The sequence below is a fragment of the Nyctereutes procyonoides genome, unplaced genomic scaffold (assembly GCF_905146905.1).
Source record: "Nyctereutes procyonoides isolate TBG_1078 unplaced genomic scaffold, NYPRO_anot_genome, whole genome shotgun sequence".
In the NCBI taxonomy this organism is placed as follows: domain Eukaryota; kingdom Metazoa; phylum Chordata; class Mammalia; order Carnivora; family Canidae; genus Nyctereutes; species Nyctereutes procyonoides.
The window spans coordinates 37336246-37348971 of NW_026575051.1; the positions used below are offsets into that span (position 1 = coordinate 37336246).

The 12726-nt window shown below is 40.5% G+C and overlaps 1 protein-coding gene across 6 annotated transcripts in view; it reads left to right on the forward strand.

Annotated features, from left to right (window-relative positions):
* Window positions 1-860: 860 nt before the first annotated feature.
* The window catches only part of SENP6 (SUMO specific peptidase 6), a 115085-nt gene continuing 103219 nt past the window's right edge, over window positions 861-12726 (forward strand). For all 6 annotated transcript variants that reach the window (XM_055329599.1, XM_055329602.1, XM_055329606.1 and 3 more), the window contains exon 1: window positions 861-1049. In XM_055329599.1, coding sequence (XP_055185574.1) covers window positions 998-1049 — 52 coding nt within the window. In that variant the 5' untranslated portion in view covers window positions 861-997. The remainder of the gene's footprint in view (window positions 1050-12726) is intronic.

Sequence of the window (12726 nt, forward strand, 5' to 3'; positions counted from 1 at the left end):
GCTCACACACCGCGTCTGCTTACGGGGCCCTCGGCGGTCAAGATTTTTGGGCGAAACGTGTGTAAAGGCCGAGCCGGCGCTGCGCGGGGCCGGGCCTATTGACAGGCACCGCGGCGGGAGCCGCAAGCCTGAGTTCCGTGCGGCGCTGCAGACCGCTCAGCCCTCCAGCCGAGCCCGGGCTCCTGAGGGGGAGCGGCGCTGGGGGCGCTGGGGGCGCTGGGGGCGGCGGCGACGGGGTGGGGGCGGGAGCCGGGCGGCAGCTCCAGCGCCCGTGGGGGAGGAGCGGCGGCGGCGGCGGCGGCGGCGGCGGCGGCGGCGGCTGGAGCTGCTGGGGCGACGGACGCGAGGCGGTGGCAGAGGAGACCCACCCCTGTCCACATGGACAGTCGCAAAGGCCTCCGCTGATGCATTCACGCCCGGGCGGGGTGGGCGGACGGCCGTAGCGGCGGCGGCGGCTGCAAAAGGGAGCGAAGGGCCTGGGGGCGCCTGACGGTCGCGGAGACCTCGCCGCCCCGGCGCGGCGGCTGCGGCCATTTTACGGCCGGGGGTAACGAAGGGAGGTGTGTTTGTGTGCTCGCCTTCAGCCTCTCTTCCTGGGGCCCACGGCTGAGGAGAGCGTCTCAGGCGGCCTGGGTAGGCGGTGGATGGGGAGTCGTGGGCCGAGAGGAACTGGGCCCGGGAAGCGTCGTCGCCGTCGTCGCCGCTCGCGTTGCCCCGGAGGGGCCTGAGGAGAAGCCCAGGCCGCGGGCCTCGCCACCCGCCAGCCCGCGGAGAGGCCCGGAGCGCCGGGCCGGCTTTTGTGTAGGCCCATCCGGACGTGGGAGCGCCGCCCCCCCGCCCCCACCCCCACCCCCACCCCCACCCCCACCCCTGACGGCCGAGTTCTAGGCCCGCAACCCTGCGGCGGCTACCCTCGTGCGGCGCGGCCCCTCATCCCGGCGAGCGCGGCGGTGCTGTGGGCCATGGATTAAGGAGGAGGCGGCGTGGGAGGAGGAAGATGGCGGCTGGCAAGAGCGGCGGCAGCGCAGGGGAGATTACTTTTCTGGAAGGTAACATCTATTTCTGCCCTCGCAGGGGGTGGGGTGGCGAAATACAGCAAAGTGTGGGCCCCCCGGTCTCCGGGTATTCAGTTATTCGCATTGGGTGGGTCTGGGGTGGGGGTGGGTAGAGGCGCTTGAGGGGGGGGCGGGGGCTGCCGGGGCGATGGCGGGGAGGGGATGGATGTGCTGCGAGCGCGCCGGGGTCGAGGCCGCCGATGCTGGGGGCGCTCGGCGCGGGGTCGGGGTGGGGGGGGGGTCCGGACGCGAGCTGGAGTTGGTGGGTGCCCTCTGAGGGTGCACCGGTTATAAGTCTTGGACGTTTTAAGATGTTTTTGATGGTGGCCTAAGGATGAGCAGATCGCTTTCAGATCCTGTTGGATGTTCGTGGAAAAGTTTCAGACGGCCGAGGTCGGGTGAAATTGGGGGGCAACCTAAGTAGGGAGGGGAGAGGTAGTTCCACTTGGGTATGTTTTTACAGACGCCCTCTGCTCTTTCTGTTTCGCGGAGCTTCAGGCTTCCCTTTTGTAGCCGCTGTTCAGCTTAGCTACGTCTGAGAGTCTTAACGAAACGTGTTTTACTGAAGATATTATGAACGAATTTATCTGAAAGTAGAGAATGGAGTTCACCATGTCAATTTGGGGACGGTCACCAAAGCTGATTAGACAAAGTTTGGGTGGTTCCATTTTTATTCGCTTGTGAGTTAAACATTTGCTTGTAGGTGGATTGAGTCTTAAGAAAAGCTGAATGTTACTGTTGGGAATGGTGATAATGGGTAACAATATTGGTTCTTCGCCCATATAAATAAGGATTCTCCTCTCCCCGCGACCCCCCCCCCCCCATACTGGTAAATTCATTGTGGTCGTGAACCAGGAACTTGAATGTTCACATTGCTTAATTTGACCCTGGGTGCAGTGTTTACACTGAATTAAATATAAATTGAGTTTATAAATATGTTTAGAAAAAAGTGAGTCTACTGTACAGCGATTGTTTAAAAAAAAGGATTAACCACTCTGGATAATTTCACAAAGATGATTTCCACGTACAGTATAAGCAGTACCTTTAAAAAATAATTAGAAATATTTCTGAATTGAGAAAGTGTATTCTAACTGTGGTACAAGTGTTCTGTAAGAGTGTAGAGGGATAGGTATTGCCTTGTTTATGGTTTTATTAACAACGTCTGGAGGAGTGCCTGGACCAGGGTAGGTCTCCAGTATTACTGTAATGAACAAATTGGGCCTAATAGAGGTGGGCAGGGAAAGAAAGCTTATTTTTCTTAATTCTTACTTGAGTATAGCAAAGCAAAAAAAAACCAAAAACAAAACAAAACAAAAAATCTTAAGGGTAATGAGAGTTTGATAGGAGATTCCTAGTAAGAAGCTGGGGAAAATCTTCTAAGTTTATCTGGGTTCATTTCATATTATCTCTGCTCTATGTCCATTTCTTCTTTAGCCAGAATAGATACTTATCAGAGACTAAGAGTGGTGCAGCTTGTGTTACAGGTGGTGCTGTGCTGTTATTTTTTGTTTTGCTATTGGAACTGCCAAAGATGGCTTGCTGATGCTTACTTTAGTGCATTCAGTATGCAGATGATTGATTATAGTTTTGTACTGCGGTTAAGTTTTGGATTTCTGTAGGATTCTGATTCAGTTTAATTTCAGACTAGATGAACATGGGGAGGATGGAAGGAGCATAAATAAAGCCAGCAAATACAGGACTGATTGTGAATTTTAAACTGTTGCTTTTAGTTGAATCTAACTTAAGGGTCTGTGACTGTACAGTTAAAATAAATTTGAGTTTCACCATGTCTCCTTCAGCATTCTCATAAAGAAGGCAAATGCTAACTTGTTAGAATAGGAAAAGCAAGGATTTCAGTTTCTCATATCTGATTTTCATGTATTGTACTGAATCTTAATAAATGGAATGATGCCAGTATTTTTTCTTTTTTTACACATTTATTTATTTATTTATTTATTTAAGTTTTTATTTAAATTCCAGTTACTTAACATTAGTGTATTATTAATTACAGGTGTACAATTTGGTGATTCAACACTTATATACAATTCCCACCATTCGTCACAAGTGTACTCCTTAATCCCCATCGCTCATTTAGAAAAAAAGTTTTTTTTAAGTCTATATTTAATTTTATTATTTTTTATTATACATTTATTTTTTATTGGTGTTCAATTTACCTACATATAGAATAACACCCAGTGCTCATCCCGTCAAGTGCCCACCTCAGTGCCCGTCACCCAGTCACCCCCACCCCCCTCCCACCTTCCCCTTCCACCACCCCTAGTTCGTTTCCCAGAGTTAGGAGTCTTTCATGTTCTGTCTCCCTTTCTGATATTTCCCACTCATTTTTTTTCTCCTTTCCCCTTTATTCTTTTTTTTACACTTTTAATAATAAAATACTCCACTGTAACTTGCCATACATTTTACACTATCATGTTTATATGTTTTCAAAATATTTCACCATAGGCCTTAGGATTTAATATTTAAACATCAATAGAGTATACTTGCTTACCCTCTGGTAGACTTCTTGAAAAACTAAAGTAGGTTTTCACTCATCAGGTATTTATAGCCACGTATTCTGTGCTAGGCACTGTACCAAGGAGAATACAACAGTGCTTAAGATAATTAGGATCCCTGCCTTCATAGAATTTACATTATAGTGGGAGGGACCTTTAATAAATAAGTAGAAATCAATCCATTTAGAATAATTTTACCCCATGTTTTCACATAGTTCCCTTTTTCACTTTATCCAGGTCTACTCAGTCTGGACAGACAACCCACTTAAAATGCCATGCTGCCACACACACAAACACAAGGTATTCCCTTACACTGTTTTATTTTTTCATAATAGCACTTATCACTTGATAAATGTATGTTTTTCGATCTAATGTATGAGAACAGTGACTTTGATTTTCACCATCATATTTCTTGCACCTGGAACAATTTGTTGTTAATGAAATAAACAAGATGGTAACAGTATGCTTAAGACTAGAAAAAATACACAGAGCAGTAAAGGAGTGGAAAAGCCATTTTACATGGTATTAGAATCAGGAAAGGGCCACCTGAGGAGGTAACACCTGATTTAAGGTTAAGACCTTAGCTTCAGAATATGGCATAGAGGATGATACCTGTAAAGTTTCCAGATGATACATGGTTCCATTTGTGAAACAAAACAAGGTCTTTATGGCTGAAATGTAGCAAGCAAAGGAGAGAATGATAGGAAAGGGAGCGGGTCTATCACGCAAGATGATGAGTTTTTATTTTATCCTAAGAAGTGGGAAGTCATTGAAGAATTTGTGGCCATGGCGTGCCATGATGTGATTTATCTTTTTAAAAATCACTTTGCTCTGTGCACAATGAATTAGTCAAGAGGAACAGTAAAAGCAGGGACATGAGTTAGAATATTGGAGTAGTCTAAAACAGAGGAGTTAGATAAGTGGATAAAAAGTACTAAAAGGTAAAAACTTCCAGTTATAAAATAATTACAGAGGTGAAAATAACAACATAGGGAATATAATCAGTAATACTGTAATACTGTTGTATAGTAACAAATGGTGACTGCCCTTATAGTAGTGAGCATTGAGTAATGTATAGAATTGTTAAATCAATATATATTGTACGATTGAAACTAATATAACATTGTATGTTAATTATACTTCAATAACACCAGTAGACAGGATTGAATTAGAATGGTAGTGGAAATTGGGAAAGGGTGGGTAGACTGAAGATATGTTTGGATGTAGATCTTACAGGACTTCTTGATGCATTGTATTTTGAGGATCAGAGTATGGAAGGAATCATAGATGACTCCTGGGATTTTGGTTGGAGATGTTGGGAGATAATTTTAATTCCATTTACTGAAATGGAGTAGACTGGTAGAGGAATGAGAAGTTTGTAGCTCTGCTTTGCTCAGATTAAGTTTGAGATGCCTATTTGTCATCCATGTTCTAAATTATGTTTTATTTCCTTATAACTAACTAAAATGTTAATTGTTTCCTTTTCTGACTTCATTGGGGGAAAAGGAGACCTACTTGCTACTGTTTACTTAATTTTTTTAGTATAGTATCACTAAAATTGTACAGATTTATTTAGTTAGGCTACAACTTACATTAAAATTTTTTTTCTCTTTCTCTTCTATTCACTTGAGTTTGTCTTATAACCCTTTTCTACATGTGATAGTAGCTTGGTAGGTTTTTCTTTTCCTTCATTCATTCAGCAGTTATTTACTGAGCAACTGCAGGGTTGTAGGTACTGTGAGAGGCAGTGATGAAGGGGGAAAAAAAAAGGTTTCTCCATGGAGTTTCCAGTTGAGTGACGAGAGTCAGTGATCAAATAATCACACTTGTAAAATTAACAACTGTCAGGCACAAAAAGGGTAATTATTTATTATAACAACTTGATCTAATTAGGGCACTTTGAAGGGTAAGTAGGAGAAGGAAATGTAGAAAATCAGAGCTTTCCAGGCAGAGCAAATGAAATAGAGGGAGCATAGCATGTTTAGGGAACTAAAAGGAGGACAGTGTGGTGCTGGCAAAGAGAATGGTCTGAGATGAAACAGGAGGTAACATTATCAGATTTGTTCCCCAAAAGGTCATTGACTTTCATGTGGGAAAGGATGCTTTAGAGAAGAGCAAAAGATAATCAACAAGATCAGTTAGGGCAAAGGTGGTAACTAGCTTGTTCTTGTAACTTTTTTTTTTTTTTTTAAATAATCTTCCCCCTTTATTCTCCTCTGGGGAACATTTAAAAAATCCACTTCCTCTCTCATTTGTTCTTCCTTTTTTTTAATAATGCACTTACATCTAGTTTTCTTTCCTTTTGCCTTTTTTTCTACCAACTAATTGTCTCACCGATATTTTCTCCCATTTTTTTGGTCTCCTTTTGTGTGTATGTGTATGTATACATACACAGGTATACATATGTAAGTACTTTGTTTTCATTTTGGGTGCAGCTGCCTTTGTGGACTTTGACCACTAGCTTGAAAAGCCTGATGCCAAATTATTGTACTGTTGCCCTCTATACCAGCAAAATCTATTAAGTCTCTAAATAAAAAGTGTTTGTATTTACTTTTAACCATACTGTTACATATAAGTGTAATTCAGAACCCAGTTTGTCAGTTTTACTGGGGACTGTAAATAATAGGATCACTTGAACTAAAGCACAATTTCTTCTAAGTGATTGGCATTCCATGAATATGAACAATGTCTTTAGTTTCCACCTGCTAAGTGGAACACACCACAAAGTTCTCCATTTATCTCTGCTTCTCCTTTTGATAGCACTACTTTTTAGAAATTGCATTACAGTATCATTCCTTATTTACTCCTTAAGTATGTTTATTACCTGGTTTCATCCCAGTTGAATTGATTTCATGTACTCATGTGGAATAGTAGAGTAGAACATCATTTAGAATGGCATTTTCATTAGAAATGCAGTGAGAACATGAACTCAGAATCCAGAATGCCAGGATTCAACATTTAGCTCTACCACTTACTAGTTGTGTGATCTTGGATAGATTTCTTGACCTCTTAGTGTTTGCTGCATATCTGTGAACCAAGGATAGTAATTGTAATTACCTCATAAAATTGCCATGAACATTAAATGGGTTAATATATGTTTAATTCTTAGAACAACAATCCTAAGCATTGTCAATGTATTAGTTGATATTATTATATTGATTTTCTTAGATGGAGAAGAGAAAAAGAACATCCTTTTCTTGCCTTCTCTTTTGTATTGCCTTTACTTTTATTTGAAATTGTTTTTGTTGTACTCTCACTTACAACTTTCTTTTTCTAGGTATTAGCTGATCCTTGTGGGGTTTTTGTAGTTTTTTTTTTTTTTTTCATTTTATTATCTTTCAAGTAATCTCTACACCCAGCATGGGGCTTGAATTCACCACAGGAGTTGTGTGCTCTAGCAACTGAGCCAGCCAGGTGGCCCTTAGTTGATTGTTCTTGATACTGTAGGTTGACTGGTGTAGTCAGAGAGGCAAGAGGTAATGAAATTTTATAGTTCACATGTCTATACTTCCATAAATTGATTGTTTCTGTTGCCATTACAAAACTATGTTGAATATTTGAGGAAATCAAGAGCTGTAGAGGGGTTATGTGACCTAGAACAAGTTAGCGGGACAATCAGACCTGGAGCTTGGGACCTGACATATAACCTTAACTTCCTTCAACATTTCCTTCCTTCTTTTCTCTTTCCTTTCCTTCTTGATCCCTTTACTTCCCCATTCTTCCTTTTACATACTTTGCCTTTAAAAGAGGAGCCAGACAAGAGAAGGAAAAGTGATAGAGAATTATGGGGAATTACCAGTTATTGATGAAACAGCACTCGAGAAGGGCAAAAGCAGAAGCCACAAATCTTTTAAGGCCCAACTTCAGAAATTACCTGGTCACTTCTGCCATATCCCTTGGCAAAAAGGTTACAGAATTGGCCCAAATTCAAGGGGAGGGGAAGTAGACCAGTATTCAATGGCAAGAGAGTGGCAAAGAATTTGCAGTCCTCTTTAATCTACACAGCCCCCTTTCCTCTCTCATTTACCTGTTTGTTTTGTGTGTGTTTAATTCTTTCAACGAAGTCATAGTATTTCTTAAACTTGAAAATGACAGTTCTTAGAGGATCCAAAAGTTTCTAATATCTGGGCAGTTTGAGAAGCTACAGAAAAACAGAACAAAGTAGGCCACACAATTTGTAATTTGTTTCACAGCTATAAATAGCCACATAAACAGACATTGGTTTGACATTTCTTTGTTAAGGGACTGATTCAAGATTTTCTGAATCCAGGTAAGTGTAAGTAAGAAGAAAAGAACGTTAGAAAATTTTCTCTCCTTTTTTTCTTTGATTCAGTGGTGTCTGGGTCATGGGAGTTGTTATTGTAGTATTTATCTTTCTTATTGCCTAAACTCCTAGAAATCATGGTCACACTATTTATGATATTAAAAATTAAACTAACATTATCTCAGTATAAAACACAAGAGTTAATACCCAAAGTCAAAGACACACTATTAATGATCACAGTTACAACCCACCTGCTTTGTATACTTAAAGTCATATTACTTGGAATGATTCAGCATAGAGGTGATCTGTTATTATGAACTACAAATTATGGTTGCCAACATCAGCTGAAAAAACAAAACAAAAACAAAGACAGCAAGTATAGAAGGTAGATAATCTATGCGGTATCCATTTGACACTAAAAATGTTGCTTCAGCCCCTATTTTTGGGGTTGTCTTAGATTTTGTACTTTACAGAATTTCCTCAATCACCAAAAATTAGGACCGCTTGTCTCCTGAGGATACAGACTTTCAGTGCTAAAATTAGGACAATCCTAGGCAAATGGGGACATTCAGATATTGCCTTATTCTAAGTTAACAACAATTGCCTTGAGGCCATCTGAAGCTACAGGCTTGAGTAGCTTCAACAACAAACCATATTCTGATCTTGCCTTTGTTTCTTTTTCTTTTTTTAAAATTTTATTTATTTATTCATGAGAGACAGAGCGAGAGCGAGAGCGAGAGGCAGAGATGGGCAGAGGGAGAAGCAGGCTCCATGCAGGAAGCCTGATATGGGACTCCATCCTGGGACTCCAGAATCACACTCTGGGCTGAAGGTGGCGCTAAACCGCTGAGCCACCCAGGTTGCCCTGATCTTGCCTTTGGAGTGGTTTTTGTTTTTATTTTTGTCTTTTTAAAAGATTTTATCTATTCATGAGAGATACAGAGAGAGAGATAGAGAGATAGAGAGTGGGACAGAGACATAGGCTGAGCAAGAAGCAGGCTCCATGCACGGAGCTCGATGTGGATGTGATCCCAGGGCTTCAGGATCATGCCCTAGGCTGAAGGCAGACGCTTAACTACTGAGCTACCCAGGCGTCCCTTGTTTTTTTATTTTTTCTATTTCAAATACATTTCATGCTTGGTTTTAATATGGTCCTCCCCCACCCTCCCACCCCCAATTAACTGCATTACAATCTTTGAAATAGAGCATGGGGAAAAAAAGCAGTACTTGTGTCCAGTAAATAGTAAATTAACTTTTTCATTTTTTACAAAGATTGAAGCTATTTTTCAGGTCATAAAGCTAGAGACTTTTTGTAGACTATGTAGTAACCTTGTTGTCTTTCATCATTTAAAAATCGCAAACTTTCTGCCCCACAACCTCATCTATATGAATCTACAATTAATTTCTCCTCAGCCCAGAGACAAGGGCTGAGGAGAAATGGGAATCTCCTTTGGAGAGCAGGAGGAAGAGGCCAGAGAACTTGATACTGCCCACCTCCCATACCCTAGGAGAACAGAGGTCAGCAAATAGTCCATGCCATCCAGCCCAGTGAGCTGGGGGAGAGAGGAAGATGTCGGTAACTCCATCTTGGAAACATGATGAAGATATTACCTTGACTCTGTCTCCATGGAAACAGATATCTTATTCTCTGCCTCCATAACTCCTATGGCTACAGTTTGGATGAAGGGAGATTCCAAATTTTGGGCATTTAGTCGTCTTTCTTCACCCTAGCTTGGTCTCCATTCTTTATTATCATCATAGGACATTTATCAAAGAACAGTTTAGTTTTGTTAAAATAGCAATTAAGTTTGAGAATCTTTATCCTCATTTCCTTCACAGTTTGAATACTAACTCTTGAGTCTCCTTTTTCTTCACCATTTACAAGCTTTACCTGTTTCTCAAGTTTACCTTCTAATTTAAATTTACTGTGAAACTTTCAATTTTTTCCTTGTTGAACTATGCATTTCATGTTCAGAATTAAAGTATCTTTGGTCCCCATCCCTGGATACTGTGTTTCTCTCTTACTCTGATGATCTTCTCAGTTTTCTTTGCAGTAGAAGGAACAATCTGACAGTCATTTCTGAGTTGTTCGTTCATTTCCTGGCTTGGGAACTTTGTGTACATCAGGCTTGAGATAACTGAATTTTTAGAAATTTTATGTATTCTGTGTAAACACAGAACCAACTGCATTACTTTGGGATAGGATGCCACCACTTGATATTTCTATTCTACAGAAGATCAAGTTTTCAGAAATATCAACAGCACCAAAAAGCTGCCTGATAATGACCTTGGAAAAAACTACCTGTATGTTGGCATCCTGCTCAAAAGTGCATAGAAACCCACTAAATGGAAGGAAGAAGTGGGTGGATAAACCGAAAGAACACTAAATAGTGACTGGATCCTGAGACAAAAAAATAGGTGGTTTTGATGGCTTCCAGAGAAGTCTAATGCCATATTACTCCCAAGAATATAATATATTCAGACTTCCATCTTGAAATAGTATTGGGTAATCTATTGGTCTGTCTTCTGCTCCAAAGTACAATGGTTTTTATAGAGAAAATCACCTCAGCTGTGCGATTTTCCTGCTTCATGTAGCATCTGTGGGAGTTATTCAGTGGTAGTTAGGCTGGTTTGGAGGTTCCAAGATGGCTTCATTCAAATATCTGATTCTGGTAGGTATGGAAAGGTGAGCCTTGTCTCTCCGTTTAGTGTCTCTTCAGATGGTCTCTCTCTCTCTCTCTCTCTCTTTTTTTTTTTCTTCAGGTGGTCTCTTCAGCAGAGTACTCAAGATTTGTAACATGGTGGCTCTGAGCTCCAAAAGGCTGCCTTGTAGAATCCTGACTCGTTCTTGAGAAAGACTGGGGCTATAGTGCTATAGAGCCACCTGAAGTTGCTTTAATTGAGAGATTTTTCTGACATTTGCATTTAGCTCCTCTTTATTGCTTTTATATTTCTAAGTTGCAGAAGTTAACTTCTGTCAGTAATCCTTTATCTTGTTTTTCATTATTGTAAAACCTTATAGTGATAGTTTAAAAATTATTATAAAATAATTCCTAAGAATAGTATAGCAAAAACTCATGTTCTACTTACTAGCCTAAAGAAAACACTACCAGTACAGTTGAAGCTGGGGTGAACCTTATCTTTTTTGCATCCACCTATCTCCAGGGGTAACTACCATCCTTAATTTGGTAGTTATCATTCACATGCATTTCTTTGTACTTTACTTTTTTTTTTTTTTAAAGATTTATTTATTTATTGTAGAGAGAGAGCATGTGTGAGTGGAGGGAGAGGCTGAGGGATGGGGAGAGAGAATCTCAAGCAGACTCCGTGCTGAGTGTGGAGCCTGATGCAGGGCTCAATCCAGTGACCTGACATCATGACCTGAGCCCAAATCAGGGTTGGATGCATAACCAACTAAGCCACCCGGGCACCCCATGTACTTAACTCTTAATGTATGTATCTCCAGACTGTGAGAGTGTATAAATTATTTTGCATATTTTTTTATGAATCATGTTTTGTATTTTTCTGCAACTTGTAGAAATTTTTCATTACAGCATTGAGAGATTAATGTGGATGAGAATAGTCCTAGTACTTTCATTTTCATTGCCATTTAGTATTGTGTAGTATGACTATACTACAGTTTATTTATATATTACTCTGTGGAAATTTAGGTTGTATCCACCTTTTTACTATTACATGCATTGCTACTATGAATACCTTTGTATGTTTCATATTGCTACTATGAAATTATTTAAGAGTACTTTTCTTTGTGCCTGTGTATGTATCTCAGGAGAGAGGTCAGCAAACTTTTCTGTAAAAGGCCAGATAGTAAATATTTTTACACTTTGAAGTCTGAACACTCCTTGTTGCAATTACTCAATGCTGTTATTTTAGCAAGAAGGCAGTCATAAATGAGACATAAGTAAATGAGAATGACTGTGTGCCAGTAAAACTTGATGGACACTGAAATTTGAATTTCATATAATTTTCATGTGTTAATGAAACATACAGTTTTCCCCCCAACCATTTAAAAGTGTTAAAGCCATTCTGAGCTTATGGGCCTCATAAAAACAAGCAGCAGGCCAGATTTGTCAGGGCCATATTTTGCTGACACCTGATCTAGAGTATCTCTTAGCAATGGAATTATTAGGTCATGTGTAATTTCAGCTTCATGTATATATTGTTAAATTGATCTCCAAAGTGGTTTGACTAACACTTTCTAAGTTTTCCAGTTTATAGATATCATCACCCATTGCATACTCTTTGATGTTTTAGTTTTTGCTAGTCTGATGGGATTGTCAGATTGTGTTTTTAATTTATGATATTCTGGTTTATAATAAGATTAAATATCTCTTGCTGCCTTTTAAAAAACCTATTCATTGGGATCCCTGGGTGGCGCAGCGGTTTGGCGCCTGCCTTTGGCCCAGGGCGCAATCCTGGAGACCCGGGATCGAATCCCACGTCGGGCTCCCGGTGCATGGAACCTGCTTCTCCCTCTGCCTGTGTCTCTGCCTCTCTCTCTCTCTCTCTGTGACTATCATAAAAAAAAAAAAAAACAAAAACAAAAACTATTCATTGTTCATTCAGTGTTCAAAAAATATTTAATCCCTATTCTATGAGCTTGGGACACATAAGTAAACAATACCCTATAAGTTTGTTTTTGTGCTTTCAGTTTTTTTGATGTGTATTTTTGTTCCTAATTGCACATTCATATCTTCTGCCTATTTTGTTTTTCTATTGGAATGTTGGGGGTTGTTATATACTCTGGACAGTAAATTGAATTATATGGATTAAACATATTTTATGAAATTATTTTGTAATGAATGGAATAATTATATGAACAGAATTTTTTAATGTACTGTAGTTTTTTGTTGTCCCCACCCCCGCCCCCCAT